This window comes from Anolis sagrei, chromosome 4 (genome assembly GCF_037176765.1).
Source record: "Anolis sagrei isolate rAnoSag1 chromosome 4, rAnoSag1.mat, whole genome shotgun sequence".
NCBI lineage: Eukaryota > Metazoa > Chordata > Lepidosauria > Squamata > Dactyloidae > Anolis > Anolis sagrei.
Window position 1 is genome coordinate 112,605,681 of NC_090024.1, and position 26,442 is coordinate 112,632,122.

A 26,442-nucleotide genomic window follows, 5' to 3' on the forward strand; every position below is an offset into this window, starting at 1 on the left:
AGTCATGGAAAGCGTGGTGGCCTCACAACTCCAGGTATTCTTGAGAGACACGGATTATCTGGATCCGGCACAGTCTGGTTTCAGACCGGGGCATGGTACCGAGACGGTCTTGGTCGCCTTAGTGGATGATCTGCGCCGGGAGCTAGACAGGGGGAGTGTGTCCTTGTTGGTGCTCCTGGACCTCTCAGCGGCCTTCGATACCGTCGACCACGGTATCCTTCTGGGGCGCCTTGCGGAAATGGGTCTTGGGGGCATTGCTTTGCAGTGGCTCCAGTCATTTCTGGAGGGTCGCACCCAGAAGGTGTTATTGGGGGACTCCTGTTCCGCACCACAACCTTTGACTTGTGGGGTGCCACAGGGTTCCATACTGTCCCCCATGCTGTTTAATATCTACATGAAGCCGCTGGGTGAGATCATCCGGAGTTTCGGGGTGCGGTGTCATCTGTACGCAGATGATGTCCAACTCTGTCACTCCTTCCCACCTGCTACTAAGGAGGCTGTCGAGGTCCTGAACCGGTGCCTGGCCGCTGTAACGGTCTGGATGAGGGCGAACAAACTGAAACTAAATCCAGACAAGACAGAGGTACTCCTGGTCAGTCGCAAGGCCGAACGGGGTATAGGGTTACAGCCTGTGCTGGACGGGGTCGCACTCCCCTTGAAGGCGCAGGTTCGCAGCTTGGGTGTGACCCTGGACTCATCGTTGAGCCTGGACCCCCAGGTTTCAGCGGTGACCAGGGGAGCATTTGCACAGCTCAGGCTCGTGCGCCAGCTGCGCCCGTATCTCGGGAAGTCTGACTTGGCCACGGTGGTACACGCTCTTGTCACATCCCGCCTGGATTACTGCAACGCTCTCTACGTGGGGCTGCCCTTGAAGACGGCCCGAAAGCTTCAGCTGGTTCAGCGCGCGGCAGCCATGTTACTAACTGGAGCGGGTGGCAGGGAGCACACAACGCCCTTGTTGTCCCAGCTCCACTGGCTGCCGATTTGCTACCGGACCCAATTCAAGGTGCTGGTTTTGGCCTACAAAGCCCTAAACGGTTCCGGCCCAAAATACCTTTCCGACCGCATCTTGGCCTACGAGCCCACGAGGACCTTGAGATCGTCTGGGGAGGCCCTTCTCTCGATCCCGCCTGCGTCACAGGCACGGCTGGCGGGGACGAGGGAGAGGGCCTTCTCGGTGGTGGCCCCCCGACTGTGGAACACTCTCCCTGCCCACATCAGACAGGCGCCCTCCCTCATGTCCTTTCGGAGAAGCCTTAAGACATGGCTGTTCGAGAGGGCATTTAATTAAGTGCTAAACAACAAAACAATACGGTAATGAGAACTGGAATGGAACAAGGAATATGAGATTGGCTATGATTCCACTAAGAGACGAAGCGGATTTTTAGTGTAGTCTGTAATTTGTTGTATTGTTTATATGTTGTTGAAAATGGCTTTTGTAATTGTCTTTTATGTGTACTGTACACCACCATGAGTCGCCCTTATGGGCTGAGAATGGCGGTTAATAAGTGCATCAAATAAATAAATAAATAAATAAATTGTACCAGCTAAATCTCTTCCTGACATCTCTTAAACTTCAAATGGGAGACTGTAGTACAAGTTGAATAACCATTATCCAAAATACTTTGCATTGGAAGTGTTCCCTATTTTGGAATACTTATGTAGGCATAATGAGATATCTTGGAGATGGGACTAGAGTCTGAACAGGAAATTCATTCGTGTTTCATATACACCTTACACACACGACCTGAAATGTCTGCACAATATTTTAAATAATTTTGGAAATAAAACCAAGTTTACAGCAAAGGTGTTACTATCTCAGCTACCCATGTGGACAGTTTTGGAATATTTTTTATTTTGTAATTTACAAATAAGGGATACTCAACCTGTACCAACAATAGTTACGTTCCAGATCCTGTTCTCCTTTGAGGCATAGCTGTTCTGTAGCCATGCAACCTCATTACTTTTGATTTAGAAAATAATAATAATAATAATTATTATTATTATTATTTATACCCCTCCACCATCTCCTCGATGGGGACTCGGAGTGGCTTACATGGGGTCAAGCCCAAATAACATATTACATCAAAATAAAACCAAAACATAAACAAGCAACATCATCAAAATTACATGGAAAAAAACGACAATAACAAAATAGCATTACAATAAACAAAAACACAGTCACAGTAAACAGTCGGCGGGCTGTACAGGATAAAATGTTAAAAACTCTAATGAGATAAAAATAGGAGCAAGTTATTTTCAGGGAGCTCATAAAGATACACAGGGTTGTGAAACTAAACTTCCCATTTAGGGGGTGGGGGGCATGTAAATATATCTAGAGAGCAAAAAGTTCCCCATATATTTCTGGAAATTTTGAAGAATATTCTGTCAGTGGTTCAGACTTCGTAATATCTTCTGGTATGTTATTTCTAGATGAAATGGTGTGAAGATAGATAAAAAAAGTAATTCAAATACATCAATTTAGTATTGCACTGTTAACTGTTTCATTTTGAGCAACTGAACCATCTAATGTGTGTAGCTCAGATTTAGTATAAACAGTGTTTTAAGGATAATTCACGGCTAATTCAGTAAACATTTTGCTTAATAGTAACCTGCCAGCCATAGTTTATGTTATGTGATCCTTCTTCTATGAGATAAACTTGGATTGCCTCAGCTAGATGACATTTGTCTTGTTTAAAGTTGAACCTCAAAATAAATATACCGTATTAATGTATTTTAATGTAAATTAAATGCTTTTACTCTTTGTGTATTGTGAAAAAAGAACCGGGCGTGTTATTTCCAGAAACATTTAAATTATTTAAACAAGATTCTTCTAAACAAAGCCACTTAATTCCCAAATAGCAAACAGAGGAAGCATTAGCCATGGTGCTTGAGAATAATTGTAATTCAGGACTCCGTAAGCTTCTTACCAAGCAGACCTAAATCTCCAGTATGGCTGAAGCTTCTGGATTCACACAAAGCGAGAGCAATAATTACAGAAGATTTCAGAGATTATTTGACAGATCAAATTTAACTCCAAAAGATCCAATTGCAGCATTGGTAGCATTACTACTTTTTAAAGACCACTTCCAAATTCAACATTAAGAAGTCAAGATCTGTAATGATTTAAGATTAAAGAAAGGCTAATACCTCGCCCCTTTGCACTTTCTGTTTCCTCGCTGTTTTGTAAGACCATAAGTACATGATATGTAGAGTCATGAAGCAGTAGAAAGAACTTACTGGTTAAGACTGGAGAGGAAAGAATCATATTGTAATCCACTCTGAGTCCCCCTTGGGGTGAGAGAGTGGGCAGGGTATAAATACAGTAAATAAATAAATATTTTCAAAGCTTTGTACACTGCAAAAAGAAAGCTAGATCTGGTGTTCCCTTGCAGAGCTGGGAAACTTTTTGCTCTCTAGATATTTTGGGTTTCTGCCCCTATAACCTCCAGCAAAGGGAAGGGACTTTGGAAGTCTACAACTTTTATAGTGTTGACTATTGATCTATTGTGTTGACTGTTCTCATTACTGTTTTTCCATATGTGCGTGGTGGTGTTTTGTAATGCTGCTTATCATATTTACTGAGCTGGTGAGTTTCACAGTTTTTGAGTACTTGAGGTACTCATTGTCATGGTCAATCATCTTGTAGGCTTCCATTTTTCGTTGAAATATTGAACTAATTATTACATTTTATATCAACTGATGAAGCATGAAAGAGCAGGATGTCTCAAAAATGCTAGTGATTAAATCACTGATAAGCACTACCTTTGTCTCTGTTTATTACAGTGAGCTTCTTCCTAGTATCTTAAAATTCAAAATCGCATATCTATATAAATAAAAATGTAATGTTCGTTTGTGGGATTAACATAACTCAAAAACCACTGGACGAATTGACACAAAATTTGGTCACTACACCCCTAACAGACCAATGAGTGACCATCACTCATAACCACTACCCCCTCAAAAAAAACCTGTGGAAAGGACTTAAAAACTCCAAAAAGCTAAATGATGAAAAGCTAAATGACGATACAGAAAAAAGGGAGGGAAGGAAGGGGAGAAAGAAAGAAGGGAAGAAAGAAAAAGGAAGGAGAGAAAGAGGGAGGGAAAGAAAGAAAGAAAGAAAGAAAGAAGGAAGCATGGAAGCAAAGAGCGAAGAAAGGAAGGAAAGAAGAAGAGAAGAAAGAAGAGAAAGATAAAAGAAACGAAAAAGGGGAAAGGAAAGAAAGGTCAAGAAGGAAGTAAAGAGAGAAGGACAGAAAAAAGGAAAGGAAGGAAAGAGGGAGTGAAGGAAGGAAGGAAAAGCAGAAAAAGAGGGAGGGAAGGAAAGAAGGAAAGAGAGAAGGAAGGAAGCGAAAAGCAAAAGAAGGAAAGAGGTAGAGATGGAAGAAAGGGGAGAAAGAGGGAGGAAAAGAAAAAGGAGGAAGGAAAGAAAGAGGTAGGGAAGGAAGGAGAAAAGGACAGAAAAAGGAAAGGAAAGAAAGGGAGTGAAGGAAGGAGGGAAAGAAGCATAAAAAAAGAGGGAGGGGAGGAAAGAAGGGGAGAGAAAAGAAAGGATGGAAGCAAAGAGTTAGGGAAGGAAGGAAAGGTAGAGAAGGAAGAAAGGAGAGAAAGAAGAAGGAAAATAAAAAGGGGGAAGGAAAGAGAAAGTAGAGAAGTAGAGAAAGAAGGAAGGAGAGATGGAAAGAAATAAGGAAATAAAGGAAGAAGGGAAAGAGGGAGGGAAGATTGGCCACAGCAACGCGTGGTGGATACAGCTAGTCTGTATAAATAAAAATCTAATGGTTGTTTATGTGATTAACATAACTCAAAAACCAGTGGATGAAGTGACACCAAATCAGGCCAACGAGTGACCATCACTCATAAAAACACTGAAAAACACAGCAGAAGAGACTTAAAGGGCCAAACAAAAAACAAAACAAAAAATACATTACAGTGCATGCACAAAACCACACACACACACATATATGCAAACACACATATATACAAATATATACACACATATATACACACACAAAAGACATATACACAGACTGGGCCACAGCAACACATGGCAGGGGATGGCTAGTCTAAATAAATAAAAATGTAATGTTCATTTGTGGGATTAACATAACTCAAAAACCACTGGACGAATTGACACCAAATTTGGACACAATACAGCTGTCAGGCCAATTAGTGACCATCATGCATTAAAACACTGAAAAACACAGCGAAAGTGACATAAAAACAAAAAAATACAATGCATGCACAAAACCACATATATATACACAAGCACACATATATAATACACATATATACACATATACACAAATATATACACACACAAAACATGTAAAAATGTAATATTCATTTGTGGGATTAACATAACTCAAACATAACCATCACGCATGAAAACACTGAAAAACACAGCGAAAGTGACATAAAAGCCAAAAAAAATACAATGCATGAACAAAATCACATATATATACATAAGCACACATATATAACACACACATATACACAAATATATACACACACAAAACATATATACACAGACTGGGCCACAGCAGCACGTGGTAGGGGACGGCTAGTATGCAATAATTATTTTGTATTTTTACCTATACTTTATTGGTACAGCTATACTTCCATGGTATTTGGGCTTTCATTGTTCAATTTAAAGTCCAGTTGCCTCTTCTAGTTTCCCCTGACTGGCTGGAAAAACTATACAAAGACTTTTTTCATTCAAGTCTTCCCTTTGCTATAAATTTAATAATTTACCTTAAGATATTATCTCCAGTATCTGCTGAGTATTGGAGCTGAATACTGCTAGCATTATTATAGGATTCCTAAGCACTTTTCAGTATTAAAATAATAAAGACGAAATCTCACAATTCCCTATTATTTCCTTTCCTAGATAGCCACAGTGGGGAGAGGGTTTACATAAATACACTTTAATAACTAATTTAATGGAAGACCTGCTGCTTCTTGTTACAATTCTGTTAGCCTTTTATTAAGATCATTTTTCAATTTTACCCATGGAAAAAAGTTTGGATTTTTGGGGTCTTTTATGGATAGCATGTATCTTCCTTCATTCATACAATTGCTTAGGGAATTGAAAGTGATGGCTTAATATTTTTTCAAGCAAGTAGTCTCAACATACCTGTAACAATTTCTCTTTTTCAGAGTGCTCATTTGGCCATGATTGACACCCTGATGATGGCATATACAGTGGAAATGATCAGTGTGGAAAAAGTCATTGCATGTGTACAGCAATATTCCTCCTTCTTCCAAGCCACAGATCTACCCTATGACATAGAAGATGCTGTCATGTTCTGGATAAATAAGGTAAGATCTGCCACAAATATGCTCCACATTGAAAATTCTTCATCCTTAAGGTACTTAGATAAATCAGGCATCACAGAAGGTCACTAAAATCAGTTGGTGATGAAGTTTAGATGGAAACCAAGTCATGTTCTCACATGGTGAACCTACAATTTATTGGGAAGAAGCTAATGTTGCTCCAAGTATTTTAGTTATTTTAAGACTCCTATGTAACAGTGATCTCACTCCATGCATAATAATCATATTTGAATGCCACTATAACCCCGGATTTTGTTGGAGTCATGTTGAAATGGTAGGCACACCATGGCCCAGACTCCTTTCATAGTTTGTGACATCCAGACCAGGCACTTTGGTTGATCTCTTTCCCAACAAGCCAGAGTCCTGAATTATGGTTTTGTTCCTGGCTAAGCACTCTGGCTTCCTAGGAAAAGAAAGTCAAGGGCTGGTGTGGACCTCACAATGAACAAGCTATGTCTCTAAAGCTTCACTTTTGACACTTCTGTTAAGCAAGTAAAGATCCATGTATCACTGGATATCTGCTGAGAGAAAAATGCCAAGTCTCCATTTCTGAGACTAGGAGGAAGGTTGGAATTCTTCATTGTCACCAGAAGCAATTAGGAAACCTGCTACAAAACAGGAGCTTCTTTGTTGAGTTTCCAGGACCAGAGAAGCAGATGGCGGAAACAGAAGAATGGCCTGCCTCAGCGGAGTGTGCTTGCCCCATCCATGTTCAACATTTACACAAATGACCAGCCACTGCCAGAAGAGACAGAGAGTTTCATCTATGCTGATGATCGTGCCATTACCGCTTAAGCAGCGAGCTTTGAGATGGTTGAACATAAGCTCTCAGAAGCTCTAGGTGCTGTTACTGCCTATTACAGGGAAAACCAGCTGATCCCTAATCCATCTAAAACACAGACATGTGCTTTTCACCTTAAGAACAGACAAGCATCCCGAGCTCTGAGGATTACCTGGGAAGGAATCCCACTGGAGCATTGCAGCACACCCAAATACCTAGGAGTCACTCTGGACCGTGCCCTGACTTACAAGAAGCACTGTCTGAACATCAAGCAAAAAGTGGGTGCTAGAAACAATATCATACGAAAGCTGACTGGCACAACCTGGGGATCACAACCAGACACAGGGAAGACATCCGCCCTTGCGCTATGCTACTCTGCTGCTGAGTATGCATGCCCAGTGTGGAACACATCTCACCACACTAAAACAGTGGATGTGGCTCTTAATGAGACATGCCGCATTATCACGGCTTGTCTGCGACCCACACCACTGGAGAAATTACAGTTTAACTGGTATTGCATCACCTGACATCCGCCGGGAAGTAGCAGCCAATAGTGAAAGGACCAAGGCAGAAACATCTCTGGCTCATTCCTTGTTTGGGTATCAGCCAGCACGTCAACGACTTAAATCAAGAAATAGTTTTCTTAGATCTACAGAGACACTCGCTGGAACACTTCAGCAAGTGAGAGTCCAAAAGTGGCAGGCTAAAACCCAGCACCTCAACCCGTGGGTGATACCAGATGAGAGACTCCCCCCTGGGCACACAGAAGACTGGGCGACTTGGAAGGCGGTGAACAAACTGCGCTCTGGCACCACGAGATGCAGAGCCAATCTTAAGAAATGGGGCTACAAAGTGGAATCCACGACATGCGAGTGTGAAGAAGAGCAAACCATAGACCACCTGCTGCAATGCAACCTGAGCACTTCTACATGCACAATGGAGGACCTTCTTGCAGCAACACCAGAGGCACTCCAAGTGGCCAGATACTGGTCAAAGAACATTTAATCAACTACCAAGTTTGCAAACTTTGTGGGTTTTTTTTATCTTTTTGTTTTGTTTTGTTCTGTTAGAAATGTAATACAATGGTCTGGTTGCCCCTGACACAATAAATAAATAAATAACCAGAAGCAATAACATGTGGTGACTGATAATGTGGAAAGCTGTGCTATGGGTAAAATGTTGGAAGGAACCTAGTTAGGCCATTTTCCTAATTTCTTTTTGCATCAGTTAGTAGCCATTAGCATTTAGTCATGTGACAACAGTGTTTGACCGAATTTAAAGTGTGTTGTTGTCAGATGGTTCAACGATTGATAAATGGAGTTAATATATATACATGCATGTATTCATGTTTGTACTACCTAATTCTGAAGACTGTGGGTGGTAAGTAATAATATATCAAAACAACAATTTAGGATCAATAAACAGATGCGTAGCAGTCTTTCCAAACAACTATGCCTATAGCAGGAGGTTCACATGCAACATGGTCACAATAATTCTTTTCGTTTCCTTGCATAGTGAAAACGCAATAGGATAAAGATGGCATCTTTTAGATGATTTAATTGACAGCAGTAAGTGAGAAGGACTCAGACCTTCTCTAAGGCATGCTGAGATTGAGCAGTTCAAAGCTTTGAAGATTAACCCTATTTCTCTTGTAAGATTTTTTCCCTGAAAGCTCAGAAAGAAGGAGAAAATGCCCTTGAAATTTTAGCATTGTACTATGCTATACAATACAACATATGTCAAGGGTATTTATTTCCTTCTTTCTTACTGAACATTTACCAGTCTGCCTGTGTATGTGGATGTGACTGTGTGTGTTAATGTAATTGACTGCGTGGGGAAGAATTTTTTCTTGATATATTGAATATTATCCATACATTCTTACAGTGTGTGTATATATATCTATATCTATCTATATCCATATCTGTGTGTGTTTTCTGCCAATGCAGTTCGTGCCCTCCAAATAGGATGTTCAGCCTCACAACTCTGTGTGTTTTTATAAGTTCCATATAAACTTTCTGCTCCTATTTTATCCCATTATAGTTTGTTAACTGTTTTTTATCCTGAATATGTGGCCCGCCCATTGTCTTCATTACCATGATTGTGTTTACTGGAATGTTTATTTTATGTTTTTTTTGTTTGTTTTTTTGTTTTGTTTTCCATTTTAATTGTCATTTTGATGATGTTGTTGTTTGTTGTATATGTTTTGATTTTATTGCTGTATTATGTTTTGATTTTATTGCTGTATTATGTTGTCCGGGCTTGGTCCCATGTAAGCTGCTCCGAGTCCCCATCAGGGGTGGGGTAGAAATAAAGATTATTATTATTATTATTATTATTATTATTATTATTATTGATTTAATGGTTTGTTGGCTCTTATGTAGCTTGAGCTTCCGCTGTCAGCCCTAGCTTCTGCCAACCTAGCAGTTCGAAAACATGCAATGTGAGTAGATCAATAGGTCTACTCCGGCGGGAAGGTAACGGCGCTCCATGCAGTCATGCCGGCAACATGACCTTGGAGGTGTCTACGGACAACGCTGGCTCTTCGGCTTAGAAATGGAGATGAGCACCACACCCCAGAGTCAGACATGACTGGACTTAACGTCAGGGGACTACCTTTACCTTTTTATGTAGCTTGATGGATGTGGACCAAATTTGGCACATACCTTTCATAGTGCAACATAAAATAATTTCAGAGTTATGTTTTGGGGTGATGGCCCAGGAAAGAAAGGAAGGAAGGAAGGAAGGAAGGAAGGAAGGAAGGAAGGAAGGAAGGAAGGAAGGAGCAGGTAGGCAGGCAGAAAGCAAAGAAGCAAGCAAGCAGAGATGGACAAGGTATATGGAAGAAATGGAAGAAAAGAAAGAGCCACAAAGAAAATGCAAACATGAACAATGCTGGGTATCTACCCAAGTTCTTGATGTTGTTGACATATATTGCATATTCGTATGTTGCATCATGTATTGTATAATAAATTGATATTGAAATTATATTTCAAATTATATTAAATTATTTTTATTTTTACAGAAGTTTACACTTCACAAATTTGACTTTTACTTTCTGTTCTGCAAAAATGCCAAACCCTTTTAAAACTAATGCTATTTCATTTGACAATTTAGGTAAATGAACACTTAAAAGACATCATGGAACAAGAGCAAAAACTGAAAGAGCATCATAGTGTTGAAACTCCGGGAGGCCAAAAGGTATGTATAGAGGAAATAGATTTAAGAAGCACCGAGAATCAACTGAAACTATGAACTTTTTACTATAGTATGTGTCTTCCTCCATTTCTATATAATATGGTATATGAGGAAGTTCTTGGAGAATTTAGTTTTGCATGTAAAAGTAGTTCCCAACAAATATAATGTCCTTTTATTTAAAAAACTAGGTAAACTTCCTTTGTTTGAGTAATGTGGTAAAAATCAGAATTTGGGGAAGTTTTTTTTTCTGGAATTCAGCTCCCAGGATCCATCTAGTGATATAACGACCACTGGCAGTGTTCGTTTAGGAATTCTGGTGCTGTATCTCCAAAATGTAACTTTTTTTTCTAGTAAGGACTCAGTCCATTATGTTATGTTACTTTATTATTGAGTATTAGAAGCGAAATACCACAGGCGAGCTGACTTATTATATCAGTGCAAACCTGCTACCAGAGAAAAACTCATTTTGTACTGTTCCAAACAAAATAGTCCTGGGAGAATCGCATGCCTGTCAACTGCATGCACTTGCTGTTATTCCATATGTACAGTGTAATGTAATTATATTATTGCAATAGCATACTTAAGCCTGAGGAGCACAGACCTTATCTTTTGCCAGCAAATATGTTCCCCTCTGTGGTGTGAATTTAGTGTTTCCTGTTATCATCCAGGTATTGATGTAGTTGTCTGACGTTATATTATTTTAGCTGTACCGATTTTTTTCTGATTTGGGTTAAATAATAATACTCCTAATTAAATCAGTATTTTTTCTCTATATTCCTTGAAAATGGAGAAGAACCTATTTGTGGAAGTGGTGTAAAAATAACCTTTCAAATAGCAAGTGAAACAAAATTGAGATCTTTTTAAAATGGTTCTTACATTTTTCTGAGTAGACTGTTGTCATATTTGTGCCCGAAGTAAGCACTTCAAAAGAGCATTAATCCAGAAGCTATGCGTAAACCCTTGCTCTTTTAGAGACTCCAAAATGAGCACCTAAGTAGCTGAATCACTTCCTGCTTCTTATTTTTTAAATAAAACCCCAAACATTCCCTGCATAAAACCTGCCAGAAAAGGAAAGGAGTAGAATTCAACCTTTCTTTCTCATCATTTCTTTGGAAATGTGCCCATTAAATGCAAGACTATATTTAAAATTACACATAGTATAAGTCACAATATAATTATTAGATTTTAGGTGCTAGAGCTAATTGATTTTTTGAAAAAATAAACAAAATACTATTTCTGATTGACCTGAATCCAAACTGTATGCTTAAAATGGGACTCATGAAATCAATTGGCAGAATTAATCGTGATTACTTGTTCCATAGGTGGGGGCGCCTCAAGAATGCTCCTCAGGGATTGGCGCTCTACGCAAATGCGTAATGTACCTAATGCTTCAGCCACCCCAGAGGGCGGAACTCTAGTTGGGAAAGAGGATCTTACGTTGTTCCCTGCTATAGCTGGGGGCACCTCAAGAGCGCCCCCTCAGGGATTGGCACTCTACGCAAATGCGTAATTTGCCTAATGCTTCAGCCACCCCTGTCCATAGGATATCACCATGATTGGATCTCATCATTACATGTTGGACATCAAACCCATCAAAATATTAGCTCACATATAATGTAATACTATGGTTGGTTAAAGATTTATTGGACAGTTTGCTCACACCACAAGACATCTAAAGGTGCAAAAAAAGAAAACTTTTTTTCCCCAGCTCCAGCAGACCTCACCTCTGAGGATGCTTGCCATAGATGCAGGCGAAACGTCAGGAGAAATGCCTCTAGAACATGGCCATATAGCCCGAAAAAACCCACAAGAACTGGACGAAATAATTCATTATTTTAACTGACTAGAAAAAAAGATGATTGCCCAGTCACAGTCATAATGAGAAAATAACAGCATCCATATCCCTGACTGTTACTCCAAGTGTTATCTACATATGATTGATTTGTCATATCTGTCCAATTCAGATGTGCACAGTGTTGCTGATTTCATTAAATTCTCAGCCTTAAGATGAGTCCATTATTTTTTGGTTCCTCCCCACAATCCAGTTTGCTCCATTTTCCTTAGAGTTCATGACTAACCATACTATGTATCCTGCTTCTTTGCCATATCCTGTATTGTGCCATTCAGAGTTAGGCATCCATCACAAACATTTTTCTGCACCAGCTTATGCTAAAGTTGCTGACACAGGCACATAAATTCAGCTGTCACTTCTGATGACTTTACTCTCCCTTTTTGCCCTGTCCACCCTCCTCCGCCCATGGTTTGCTATTTTATATCGGGAAACTAAATTATTTGCTTCATTGGAGATTGTAATTAACTGACTCAAAACTGGGTCAAATAAAGGAATGCTAGTGGGCTAAGTCAGATCAGTTCATAGATTCCCCTTCTTCACAAATAAATACACACATTGTTCTTCATTATATCTTTAACCTTCACTTTGAGTTGTAATTTTTCTTCCCATCTTAATGAAAAGAGCATGAAATTGCTTTTGTAGATAATCTGCAAGTCCATTGTGAAAGTGTATTAATATTATTTCTATTAATCTGTGTCACAACTGTAAATAATTTAGCAAAGGAAATACCATTGACCTTGATAGGTTCTCCTAAGGATAAGCTGGAAGTGACTTGAAGGCACACAAAAACAAAAGCAAAACACCAGTCTTCCACATATCCTGTAATTTAAATATAATTCTCTCTCTTTGGTATTCAGAGGAAAAGGTGTCCCTCAGTGTTTCCTGTCTTTGGTATTTGAGTTTCCCAAAATGCAGGGGGGAAAGGTCATCTCCATTCTACCACTTCCCTCCTTTAGAATCATAGAGTTGGAAGAGATCTCGTGGGCCATCCAGTCCAATCCCCTGTTCAAGAGGTAGGAAAATCACGTTCAAAGCACCCCGACAGATGGCCATCTAGCCTCTGCTTAAAAGCCTCCAAAGAAGGAGCTTTCATCACAGGCCGGGGTAGAGAGTTCCACTACTGAACAGCTCTCACAGTTAGGAAGTTCTTACTAATGTTCAAGTGGAATCTCCTTTCCTGTAGTTCCACGTCCTAGTCTCCAGGGCAGCAGAAAACAAGCCTGCTCCCTCCTCCCTATGACTTACCCTCACATATTTATACATGGCCATTGTGTCTGCTCTCAGCCTTCTTTCTGCCCAACTCTCTAAGCTGCTCCTCATAGGGCTTGTTCTCCAGACCTTTAATCATTTTAGTCGCCCTCCTCAGAACACATTTCAACTTGTCAACATCTCCCTTCAATTGCAGTGTCCAGAATTGGACACAGTATTCCAGGTGTGGCCCCGGTGGCGCAGGGGGTTAAACTGCTGAGCTGCTGAACTTGCTGATCGAAAGGTTGCAGGTTTGAATCTGGGGAGCGGCGTGAGCTCCCACTGTTAGCCCCAGCTTCTGTCAACCTAGCAGTTTGAAAACATGCAAATGTGAGCAGATCAATAGGTACCACACTGGTAGGAAGGTAACAGTGCCCCATGCAGTCATGTTAGCCACATGAACTTGGATAGTGCCAGCTCTTTGGCTTAGAAATTGAGTTGATTTTTTCAGAACGTTAAACAATAGGAACAACCTCCTGAAGACTTCCCAGCAGACGTAGTTTATTGAGATTTTTATAGAAGCCAATGGAGTTCTCCAGGAGGATTTGATATGCTGAGAGCAGATGTAGATCCATTACATATAAATGTGTAAATAAATAATATTGCAATTGTAGACATAAAATGAAAATGAAATCAAATCTATCTGCCAGAAAATGTTTAAGTGGGAACACAACATTAATTCTGTAGCCTGCACGCTGATCTATTGTTAGCCTCAGTTTCCTCATACACACTTCTCAATTTACAACTATAACATCTGTGACCCTTCTCCCTTGATAGGTCTTATCAACAGTCAGCATCTTGTTTCTAATGGCTCCTGGAAATTTACTAAATCAAGATCTTGCTATTTCAGCTGCTGTTTGTTTTTAGTCTCCAAACCCACCCGTCCCTCACTCCATTCTGGAAGGCCATTCAGTGCAATAATGTAGATACCTGGCTTGGAATTCACCATCCATCCACATTTGTCATTTAAGATCTCATAAACTCAGAATAAATATTGAGATGCCATGGTGTTTGGATCAGAACTGAGTTGAACACATCAAAATTAATTCCTGTTTTCTCCATTTTAGTGGAAGAACTTAGATTATTGCTAGTATTAATCCTGGCCCATCCGTTATGAAATTAATACACGCAACCAGAGTTATGCCTATTGCATTCCAAATAATTGCTATAGATGCATCTGATTCAAACACGGTGACACTGAAAAATATATAAATAAATAAATAAATAAATAAATAAATAAGCCACTTCCTCTGAGGATGCTTGCCATAGATGCAGGCGAAACGTCAGGAGAAAATGTCTCTAGAACATGGCCATATAGCCCGGAAAAACCTACAACAACCCAAAAAAGTTCATGTTTTGAAACCATTCTCCTTCAACAAGTAAACCCAGCTATGGTGATCCTTTTGCAGCCATCTCTCCTTTGGTACTAGGCCCAATTGTCGGGGGCTCTGCACTGTGATCATTACTTCTTGCAGTGACTCCCATATCGGCAAGGTGGCAAATGTGCTCTGGGTTTTAGTCTGGGCTTTGAAGGAGCTGACCAAAATTTTAGTTCCAAGTCTGCATGTAGTTTTACACAAGGACAGCCTCACAAAAGTGAAATCGTTTGTCTCCCAATATTCACCCATTAATCCCTATGGCTACAACTCCACAGCCTATTTGTACCATTGGGTACGTTGTTGCTGTCGGCCTCCTGCACTGCTGTTTGGCATCATAAAGTTCTGGTTTATATAAAAAGTTATATCAACTTTATACAATTTTATTGCTTTCACAGGAAGCTTTGTCAGAGCAAGGTAATTCTGACAAAGCTTAAATAGTTCTATCTTCTTAAAATCATTTTCTCGTGGAGTTATAGCAAAGGAGCTTAAGGTTGACAAAGCAGAGATAGTATCAAATTAATTCTTGGAGAAACCTGATTTCTAATTTAATTGATGTCAGTTTGGTCCCTTTGCAGCTGTCCTTCCTGAACACATTCAGTTATATTAATAGTGAAGTATATCTTTTTTTCCCCTAACATATCATGCTTATAGACAGAATGATTTTTTTTGAAAAAAACATGGCAGCTTATATAAAGATGAAATATATTAATATAGGAATCATGAAACATTGAAAAATTAACCAGAACCTATCAAAAAACAATTGCTGTTTTCCAGGATTCCAGGGACCAGCTCCCTATTCGTGCCCATTGGATACAAATGTCTCTTCCTTTGTTGGAGACTTGGTGAGGAATCGGCAGCCAATGGGCACCAATCTAGGGGTGCCAATCTTTGAGTGGCAGTGATCTGAGCAAAGTCTCAAGCAAGGGGGAACAAACATTAAAATCAAGGAGGTTGACCTTTTAATGAACTAGATCCAGCTTGTGAAGAGTTTTAAATGTCGAAGGGCCCTTCCACACAGCTCTATATCCCAGAATATCAAGGCAGGAAATCCCACAATATCTACTTTGAACGAGGTCATCTGAGTCCATACTCAGATGACCCAGTTCAAAGTAGATATTGTGGGATTTTCTGCCTTCATATTCTGGGATATAGAGCTGTGTGGAGGGGTCCAAAGACAGTACTACAGTAAACCCGGGGGGGGGGGGGATCAGGGGTGTAGGAATCATGTAACCCATTGCAGTTTGAGTGGCTCTCTTGAAACTTCCAAAAAAAAACCCCCATAAATCTGAAAAAAGATAGATTGGTGGGATGGAGGAAGGAGATACATTTTTGTTTCTGAATTAACAATAACTGTTCTGAATAAGGTGCAATATCCTCTACCTCTTTTAAAAAGCTTTTTTCCCCCAATTTTTAAAAGAATAAGAGGAGGGAGTTGGTACGGACACCAGAGGATGCCAAGCCTGGGAATCCAGATCCCCTCTGAAGTTTGCCCATCCCTGAACTAACTAATGCTATACATTTATGAAGGACAGGAGTTTAGAAGCTTAACTGTTTCATGCTAGACTAAATGCACACTCCAAGCGCTGTTCAAATGTTGAATGTATTGTATTCTACAGCCTGTCTCAACCTAGTGCCCTCAAGAAGTACTGGTGAACCACAAGTCTGCGTACATGATCCCTACCTGATACGTAATGTTTGTGATAGCCTGACTGTACAGGGAGAGGAAATTTCTCACAGATGCTGAAATCTTGCATCTGAACACAATGTACAGGGCTGATGATGGTGGCTAGTACTGGACTACTTCTGTTATGAACCCAAAGAGGTTCCTGTTCTTTGTGCAGAGTGTTCAAGGAATAGTAAGGTAGTTTAGACCAATGAGACACTCAAGAGACCAAATTTGGTTTTAACACTATTCATGTAACATTTATTGAAATACATTCATCACAGAATCATATCAGAATCACATCAAGAGAGAGCTCTCATGCACACACATATTCACGCATACTCACGCACACACAGGCCTTCTCCAGACAAAGATGATCAGCTTTCCTCTGAGAAGGTGTGGACGTTCCCGTTGCTGCGGACCAGGAAGCGTGCATCTTCTTGGTGTCCCCTGCATTTATAGGCAAAAATCCATTTTTCTTCTTCTTTTCTTTCTTATAATCAGGTTGTTCTGTTCCTTTAAAGTCCGTTCCAATCCAGGACATCCTCAATCCAGGCCTCATGACTTATGGGGTACACCTGCACACTCCTTACTTACTTGACCACACACCTTATTGTTCATTGTCATTCAGTTATGCCTTGCTGCCTCCTTGCTTTGACTGCCAAGGCCGTCCCATATCATGCCTTGAGAGAACTCCATGTTGGTTTTCCTTTCAGCTTCTTTAGCCCTGTTCCTTCTGTTCCTTTGCATGCATCCAAACATTCATTCTTTACACTTCTACTGCTGCCCATTTATTGGAGATGCTTCAGCATCCCATCCAACACCCTTCACAGTATTATTTTTATTTCTTTGATGTTCAAGGACCTTGTTTTTATTTCTTCCATGTTTAAGGATCTTTTTCATCACAAGAGTGTTTTAGAAAACATTGGTTGCCTTTGGAAGAACAAACAGATCTCTCCCCGCCTCCCCCTTCAAGCTTGGTTTCCCCAGGTCCAAGAAAAATTAAAAGCCGGGTCTGTTCAAAGTGAATTGTTCATTCCTCTTTCTGGTCTGCACAGTTTGCTTCAAATATTGGAGTTTTTTCCTCCACTGTTTTGAAAATGGAGGTTTTGTACAATTTTTTTCATTTCATATTGTTGTCCAGAATGTGGTTTAGGGGTTTGTTTGTTTTTTTACCATTTCCAAAGTACTGCTGAGAAAATAAATATTTATCATCATTTTTTTCAATGTGTTAATTAAAATATCTTGTTTAATGTTTTAAACAATGTGCATTTAACAAATTAGATTTAACATTGCTATTTTCTTGTGATTAGGAATTGCTACAAAAGTTATACAAAAGTTGCTGCTTCTATTGCTTCACTTAGATGATTGATCTTATGAACTCTAATATTGAATTAATTGATTTATGATGAAAGGTATTAGAAAAAACAGTGCTACTATTCTAATGATAAAGGGCAGTGCTTTATAGAAGTCTCTATTTCAGAGTGATAACTATTCTGTATAAATATGCTGAAAGGTTCAAAATATAGCTCATTAATTTCACAAAATCTTTTTGTTAACAACTTCTTTATAATGAATGAATATGGTGGTATTCACACATTGCAATTAACTATTTTTGCATGCAACTTCATACATTAATGGAATACAGTTGTAATTTCTGGTCAAAGTATCCCTTTTTCTTTAGCTTTTTGCTCTTTTTTCTCCCTACTGCTTCCTCTGAAGTCTCCTTCCAAATGGTTTTGGAAACTGGTTCCTGTAAGTTTTCTCAACTGTTTCACTTCAATACATTATTTTTAGGAATGGCTCTGTTCATGTCATGTTTGTCCAGCAATACATTTCATTTCTCCTTCTTTTCTTCCCTGAGTACTTTTCAGGAGGATCCTTTACAGGGATGATTTGTGATAAACAGGGAGAACTGTAGTTTTCATTATGATTATGAATAAGTCCTAAGTTAATTGACATATTATTTAGTTAATGTGGACATGATGAAAGGTCTATCCGTCTTTTCTTCCAGTGTGGATCAAAGGAAAAGAATGGAAGCTTCTTTGAATTAACCATTGTGTTTTCCAAATATAAAAGGAAACATTTAGTTGGTCACTTGTTGGTCACTTGTTGGCCTGATAGGTGTATTGTGTCCAAATTTGGTGTCAATTCGTCCAGTGGTTTTTGAGTTATGTTAATCCCACAAACAAACAATACATTTTTATTTATATAGATATACAGAATGGACATGTGCGTTTCCCAAACTGAGAAATGCAAATAAGCGTAGTTTATCATCTCTAATGTCAATGGGGATTAGCATCATTTTTCTTTCATTTAGGTGATAGATTTTGTTTGTTTGTTTGTTTGTTATGTCAGGAGCGACTTGAGAAACTGCAAGTCACTTCTGGTGTTGAATCAGAGCCATTGTACAGTTTTCTCTTCTGTTTTTCACATTACTTAGTTCCTTAGAAGCTTTATGTTGTTCTTTAGTCTCTTGAGAACTCTATGGTTGTTGGTCTCCTACTGATGGATTAAAATAGAGTCTGTGCACAACTGATTGAAATTTCAATATAGTCTGTGTGTGGCTGATTAAAAACTGGCTGAGCTCCAAGTGGAGTTGGCAGTGGGTTTTCCTTCAACATGAAGCTGTGTTTTGCTTCTGTGTCTAAATCTATATAAGTTTTATTTAAGAAATGCATATGGTTTGAAAGCAAGCTCTGTCTATCTTTTGCTGGTACTATGGAATTTTTAAAAAACTGCCATTCACATCTGTTCTTATATATGTTTCTGAATGTGGATCTGTGTTGACTTTTCCCCTCCTCTTTTTTATGTGACAGGCTCGATACAGGAAGGAACAAGCTCTGCTTAAGCAGCTGCCCTGCATCCCATTGGTGGAAAATCTGCTAAAGGACGGTACAGATGGCTGTGCTTTAGCTGCTCTGATCCATTTTTACTGCCCAGATGTAATCCGGTTGGAAGGTGAGAACAATCTTCCTGCTTACTGATACTATCACTGCTTACTAGAGAATAATCAGAGACCTTGCTGGCTGGGGGATTCCGAGAGCTCTAGTCCAAAAAGGTCACTTTTCCAGAGATTTGAGAATAATGTTACATTTTCATTTGATCCTGATGTATTTTCCCAGTTTTCTTAAACAATGCTGATCTAGGATCATTGTGCAGAAGCTGTTGTGCAAAAGCCCCAGCAGAATCCCATTGGGAAGTAAATGCTGAGTTGGAGTTGCTTGATTCCTTCTCCAAACATGTGTATGGACAGCTATCCATTCCTTCCACACTGGTGGCAGAACAGTTGCTTTTCTACAGCTGACATTCTGGTGCAGTCCCGCCTCCTTATACTTAACCATAGCCTTCTTTGTCTTCAACACAGTCCTAATCCTCAGTTTCCTTTGTGTTGTTTAAAAACCTTAAATAGCTACCTAAACTAGACCATCTTAATATATAAAAAGCTAATGGTCGTTGTTAGTAGCCTAAAAACAAACAAACTATGGGGCCAACTGACATCAAATTTGGCCTCCAAATTTCTCATACTGCAAGGTATGACCAACAATTAAAAAAACCCAAAACCGTTAAAACAGCTTTACAATTCTTAAAAAATAAAAAAAATACCTTACCACGCATGTGCAAAACCTAGCACAGGCCTCCAAAGAGACACAGGGTTCAGTAACAAATCTCATACTCCAGGCCTGGGCCTACTTGGGCCCTCCAGGCATTTTGGACTTCAACTCCCACAATTGCTAACAGCCATGCTGTTCTGGCTGTTAGGAATTGTGGGAACTGAAGTCCAAAATGTCTGGAGGGCCCAACTAAGCTCAGGCCTACACAGATATACAAACAACACACACATGCACATATCTACACAAACACATATGCACTCATATATACATATACACATAAATATATATATATATATATATATATATACACACACACACACATATATATATACACACACATACATAACACATATATACACATGACAGTGCCTACTGTCAGGACATCAAATGCTTATCAAGGTGGCCAATTGAGACATTCATACCTACCTCCAACAGACAAGAGTTCTTTCTCCCACCCTGGACCTTCCACAGATATATAAACCCAATTTTCCTAGTTCCAACAAACTTCACAATCTTTGAGGATGCTTGCCACAGATGCAGGTGAAACTTCAGGAAAGAATGCTTCTAAAACATGGCCATACAGCCCAAAAACCCTACAACAACCCAGTGATTCCGGCCATGAAAGCCTTCAACAATACATTAATAATTGTTTGTGAGTATTTAATCATAACCCTGGGTTTTGGATATGCCAAGCAAATATTGCCACCTTGTTTGTACAAAGAGAAGAGAGAAGGTGCTCTATGTACAAGTATTTATCTCATGCATATCATTATTTGTGAAGCTATCATTTTTGACTTCTTATTTATTTATTTACAGCTTTTATATTCCGCCCTTCTCACCCCACAGGGGACTCAGGACAGATTACAGTGTACACATATATGGCAAACAATTAATGCCAATTTTTGACATACAAACATATACAGACATACACAGAGGCTATTTACCTTTTTTTGGCCGCCAGGGAGCTGTCGCTTTCATTGTCCATCTGCGACGCTGATGAAGCACTTCCACATTCCCCACATGCTTCCCCGCTGGAATGCTTTGCTGGAATCTTCTTTATGGCCTCATAAATCAGTTAATTTAGCCTCCCCACACTTTAAGGTGGTACCTAATCTTCCTACTTGACAGATGCAACTGTCTTTCAGGTTGCAAAGGTCGACAACAGGCTACACACAATTGGTTGGAAATCCACTCCAACCCGGGCTGGCTTCGAACTCATGACCTTTTGGTCAGAGTGATCTTAATGCAGCTGACACTCAGCCAGCTGCGCCACAATCCTGGTGTGGTGTTAATGTGTTAATGACTGTAGTGTTTAGACATCTATTAAGAATGGGAATTGAGGTTGTATTGGGTAACCTTTTTTGCCATTTTTTGTACTATGTAACAGTTTGCCGTATTGAAAAAATAGTTTGTATATATTTGGGGGGGGGGGGGGGGTGTAATGACCAGGCTAATAAAATGTAAGTCCAGAATGGGCTTGTGCATCCGTCAAAATGTTTTGTAAAACTTTTTGAAATGAATTGTAGTGTTTGCTTAGTTCTGAACTCCTAAAAACAAGACATTTCTTTAATACTGAGTATGTAGGATCACTATTGAAGTTCCAAAATCTCTTTCCTGTCAAGGCTGACTGTTTAGAAATAAATTAAAAACACAATGAAAAGAGGAGTGTTAGGTTAGACTAATTCAGTACCTACCTACATCTTTTTCGTTATTTCACAGATATCTGTTTAAAGGAAACCATGTCATTGGCTGACAGCTTGTATAATTTGCAACTAGTTCAGGAATTTTGTCAGGAGTATTTGAATCGATGTTGCCATTTCTCACTTGAGGATATGCTGTATGCTGCTTCTTCAGTAAAGGTAACAAAAATAATGTTGCAATATGTTTATGTAATTCTCCACGGGAAGGAATATATAGATTTATTTTCACTGGAATTCTTGTAGGATTCTGGTATGTTAGGTGTGATTTATATTTACTATTCATCTATGTGCATATGTGTGGAAGTATATGTGTGTGCTTTATATACCAGTATTCTCATTGGATAATTTCCTTAATATGCTTGTCACAACTTCCATCATTTTCTGGGTTATATATTTGTTTCCTGCAGTTCTGACATATCAGGCACACTTGTTTTGAATTTGGAAAGGTTTACTTTGCATGAATAAAGCTTGTGGTGTATTTTAATGGGAAAAAGAGCTTCCTTTTGGTTAGTCCCAATGAAAATGGACCCATTCATTCTACTGTTGAATAGTGAGTCAATATGTAGGCAAATCTCATTGCAAGTTTAATTCAAAGACACCACACTTCAATGTTTTCTTAGAAAAAAGTTTGACTGATATGAAATAAAATCAAAAATAGTTTATTGTACGGGCCCAAGGCCATGACAAAAAGCACCACACGCGCACAATAGTATCCTCGGAGTACAGGCACCAAAGATGCTAAACAGAAACCATAATATTATATCAATTTATGATATTCTTGCTATTCTGTTTTTCAATTTTATTTTTATTAATATATCTCCCCAAGACTTTAATGTTTTGATTAGTTTCTTATATCAGACTTGTTATCAAATGGTTTATGGACTGATACCAATACTTTGAAGTAGCCCAAGACATCCAAGGGTAGCCAGTATAGTTGTCACACCATAGTGTAATTGCATGTCGGTTTATTTAGACCTGAGGCAGGTTATGTGTAAGCGTACAACCACTTTTCTTCTCCCTTAGTAGCAAGCAATGATTAAACTATAAAGCTTCTGCTTTCCTGACTTGGAACAGTTCACACTATTTAGCCATTTTCAAAACATGGTTTATTATCCTGAATACTCCAGCTAGTTGCCACTTTTGGACAAAACAAGAAACTATGTTAATTTAAACCAGGAAACTAATCCTGGCTCATACAAAGAAAGGGATCTGGGGACAATCAGAAAGATTGAGAAGCGATCACCCACACTTGTTCATCCAAGCCTGGTTTGATTCTAATTTACTGAGCAGATTCTTACTGTTGTTTACCAGTCTAGTTGGAGAATGGTTTGCTTCAGCCAAAATAGAAAGCAGAGAATTTCCATAGGAAGAGAGCATATGAAAGTAAAATCTTGGCTTGTTGTCACATGTAAACCATTTAAAGCATGGACTTTGAGGATCGACTGTAATTTTCTTTCTTAGTAGTGCTATTTTTACCCACCTTCAGAAGCTGCATCTTATGATTCACTGCAATAGAGTGTTACATCTGTTGTAGCATAATGATTAATTTATAATATGCATAGTGAATGCAAGCTGTGGCTGCATAATATATATCTTTGTTTCTTATAATGTTGACCAGAGCCTTTTACTTTAAAAGTCTTCTATCCAAATTTTATCAATAGCAGAGCTTTTATAGGGGAGAAAACTCTATAACTTTCTTGTTTGCAGTAGATAGATTGTAATGAAGTTCTGTACAAATATAATTTACATAATTTGGACCCAAGGGGGAGGGAAGCTTTGAGTGAAGAATCTGCAATATGAGACACAGAGTTCTATAATCTATATAAATAAAAATGTAATGTTTGTTTGTGGGATTAACAGAACTCAAAAACCACTGGATGAATTGACACCAAATTTGGACACAAGACACTTAACAACCCAATGTATGTCCTTCACTAAAAAAATTGATTTTGTCATTTGGGAGTTGTAGCTGCTGGGATTTATAGTTCACCTACAATCAAAGAGCATTCTGAACCCCACCAACGATGGAATTGAACCAAACTTGGCACACAGTTCTCCCATGAACAAAGGAAAATACTGAAATGGTTTGGTGGGCAGTGTCCTTTGGTTTTGGAGTTGTAGTCCACCTACATTCAGAGATCACTGTGGAATCAAACAATGATGGATCTGGACCAAACTCTACACGAATACTCAATATGCCCAAATGTGAACACTGGTGGAGTTTGGGGGAAATAGAATCTTGACATTTGGGAGTTGTAGTTGCTGGGATTTATCGTTCACCTTCAATCACAGAGCATTCTGAACCCCACCAATGATAGAATTGGGCCAAACCTCCCACACAGAACCCTCATGTGGGCCAAAGCAATGTGTGGCAGGGGACGGCTAGTATTAATATAGTGGTAGTTCGAATATGGGCATTGTTGTTGTTATGTGCCTTCAAATTATTTCCAATTTATGGCAATCCTAAAATGAGCCCATTAGGGTAGTTTCTGAGGCTAAGAGTGTGTGACTTACCCAAAGTAACCAAGTGGGTTTCCATGACTGAGCAGGATCTCCAGATTTGTAGTCCAGTGCTCAAACCACTACATAACACTGGTAACCACAATACCTGGATGGATTGTCTTTGTTTTTTAACATATATGAAAAGAGGCAGGGATTCCCATGGCAGGAAGAATGGCAACTGGGGATTGGTTTGTTCAAGAAGCCAATCCACTGCAAAGACACCCCCTGGGAGGGTGCAGTTCAGAGGAAACAATGATGCAGATATGTTGTTGAGGTTTTGATTAAACCCAAGTGTCCAGTTCTGTGTGAGACAAAGGCGTAACACTCAGAAGACAAAGGTGCTTATCTTAGACAATCAAGGTTTTGGCTAATAGTATAGAAAGTTAATGAATGCACATCTCTTAAGCCCTCTCTTCCATGGGAGCGGTAGCCTCTCAGCCTTAGATTAAATGGACAAACATTCTGAGCTTATGTTGTTAGAAAACAAGATCATCTATCTATGAGGGTTGAATGGAAAGTAATGTCTCCACCTTCATAACTCCTCAACAGATGGCAGTACTGGTATGCGGCAGGTACTGGCTTGTTCTGTAGACTCTCCTCTACAGTTCAATTTTGGCAGGAAGCCTTAACATTGAACGGTTGTGTTGTTAAAGTGCGAAGTATGGAATCCTGCCAGACAGTTGGTCAATTCGACTTAAGCAACGTGCAGTCATTGAATTCTTGACAGCAGAAGGTGTCACCCCAAAGGAGATTCATCAGAGAATGAATCTCCTTCAATTACAGACTCATTTGAATCAGAAACAGACTCGGGCTCAAATGGTCTTTAAATATGTAGCTGTACCCATGGAAATTTCCAGGGACCAAGATTGCCCATTTATACAACAATTTTTAACCAGGGGCTACAAAGGACACATGTCCTGTGAGCTACACAGTTCCCATTCCTATGTTGAATAGAAAAATTATCTGATGGTATAAACAATTCCTTATATTCACAGTTTCCTTTTGTCATTGTAATATTTTCTCATTTGAGATAAATTAAGGGAAAGAACTGACTGCTTCCTACCAGTTCTGCCTCCGCTCACAGCCCATCCAATGTTTATAGCAAAGGAAAATGTGTCCTTAAAATTACAAATCCTTACAGCATAAATTTGAAGAAAAATATTCCATTTTCTCAATTATTTTTGCCATCAGTGTAGCATTTTTTTCTTCATGATGTCAGCATATCCAGTGGGTTTAGTCTATAACCAGCTTTATGCATAATTAGGTCATCTCTTCCATTGCTGCTGCACTGCTCCTCTTGTGGCATTTCACTTTTTTGACAGAAAGGCCAAATCCTCACAGACTTGGTATTGTCCCTGGAGAGAAGAATAGAGTCAAATTCTAAAGCAGCAGCTACTCACAATGACTAATGCGGTGAATTTTGTGAATTCAGGATTTACAGTAATGTATTGGGTTGATTTTTAAAAGCATTTCTTTCCTGCTCCATCCTCCAAATGCAGGATCCCACAACCACTGTTAGCCCTCCCAAATGTCACAGGTTCAAAGGTGAAAGGACATCATTTAGTTGCTCAGGGCATCTTAATCATGCAGAAATTCATTGGGTCACCTGTGATGTGGCTGCAGATTATATACTCCCTGTTCACAAAATGTGTGGTAGGGTTTTCTTTGATTTGCTGGTGAGACTGTTAAAAATTGCATTGTGTTCATGTTTACATGCTTACATAGTATTGCTATTACATTTCTTACAAAGACATATAAGAAGATGCAGACATGCTTGCATTTGAATATTGCATTTCTGTGACTTCCTTGAAGGTTTCATATTTATTTATTTATTTATTTATTATTTAGCACTTTTCTATACCGGTCTTCTCACCTCCGACGAGGGACTCAGGCCGGCTTAAAACAGAGGGGTTCATACACAATAGTTACAACATCACATCCTATAAAACTCTAATATAAAACACATTAAAATACAGTCATATAATTACATAAGGCCAAGTCATCTGAATAAAATCACAATCCATCACCATCCGTCCGTGTGATCAAGGGTTATTGACTCACTCATCAAATGCCAGGTTCCAGAGCCAGGTTTTCACCAACTTTCTAAAGGTCAGGAGGGAAGGGGCAGTTCTAATCTCAAATGGGAGAGAGTTCCAGAGCCGAGGGGCCACC

The 26,442-nt window shown here is 39.3% G+C and overlaps 1 protein-coding gene across 4 annotated transcripts in view; it reads left to right on the forward strand.

The window, feature by feature from the left end:
* CAMSAP2 (calmodulin regulated spectrin associated protein family member 2) overlaps positions 1 to 26,442 on the forward strand; it is a 137,013-nt gene that overhangs the window by 62,920 nt on the left and 47,651 nt on the right. For 2 of the 4 annotated variants that reach the window (XM_067467569.1, XM_067467571.1), the window contains exons 3-7: positions 6,160 to 6,321; positions 10,232 to 10,315; positions 18,177 to 18,209; positions 19,274 to 19,415; positions 21,788 to 21,927. In XM_067467569.1, coding sequence (XP_067323670.1) covers positions 6,160 to 6,321; positions 10,232 to 10,315; positions 18,177 to 18,209; positions 19,274 to 19,415; positions 21,788 to 21,927 — 561 coding nt within the window. The remainder of the gene's footprint in view (positions 1 to 6,159; positions 6,322 to 10,231; positions 10,316 to 18,176; positions 18,210 to 19,273; positions 19,416 to 21,787; positions 21,928 to 26,442) is intronic. The other 2 variants (XM_067467570.1, XM_067467572.1) reach the window with 1 other exon arrangement.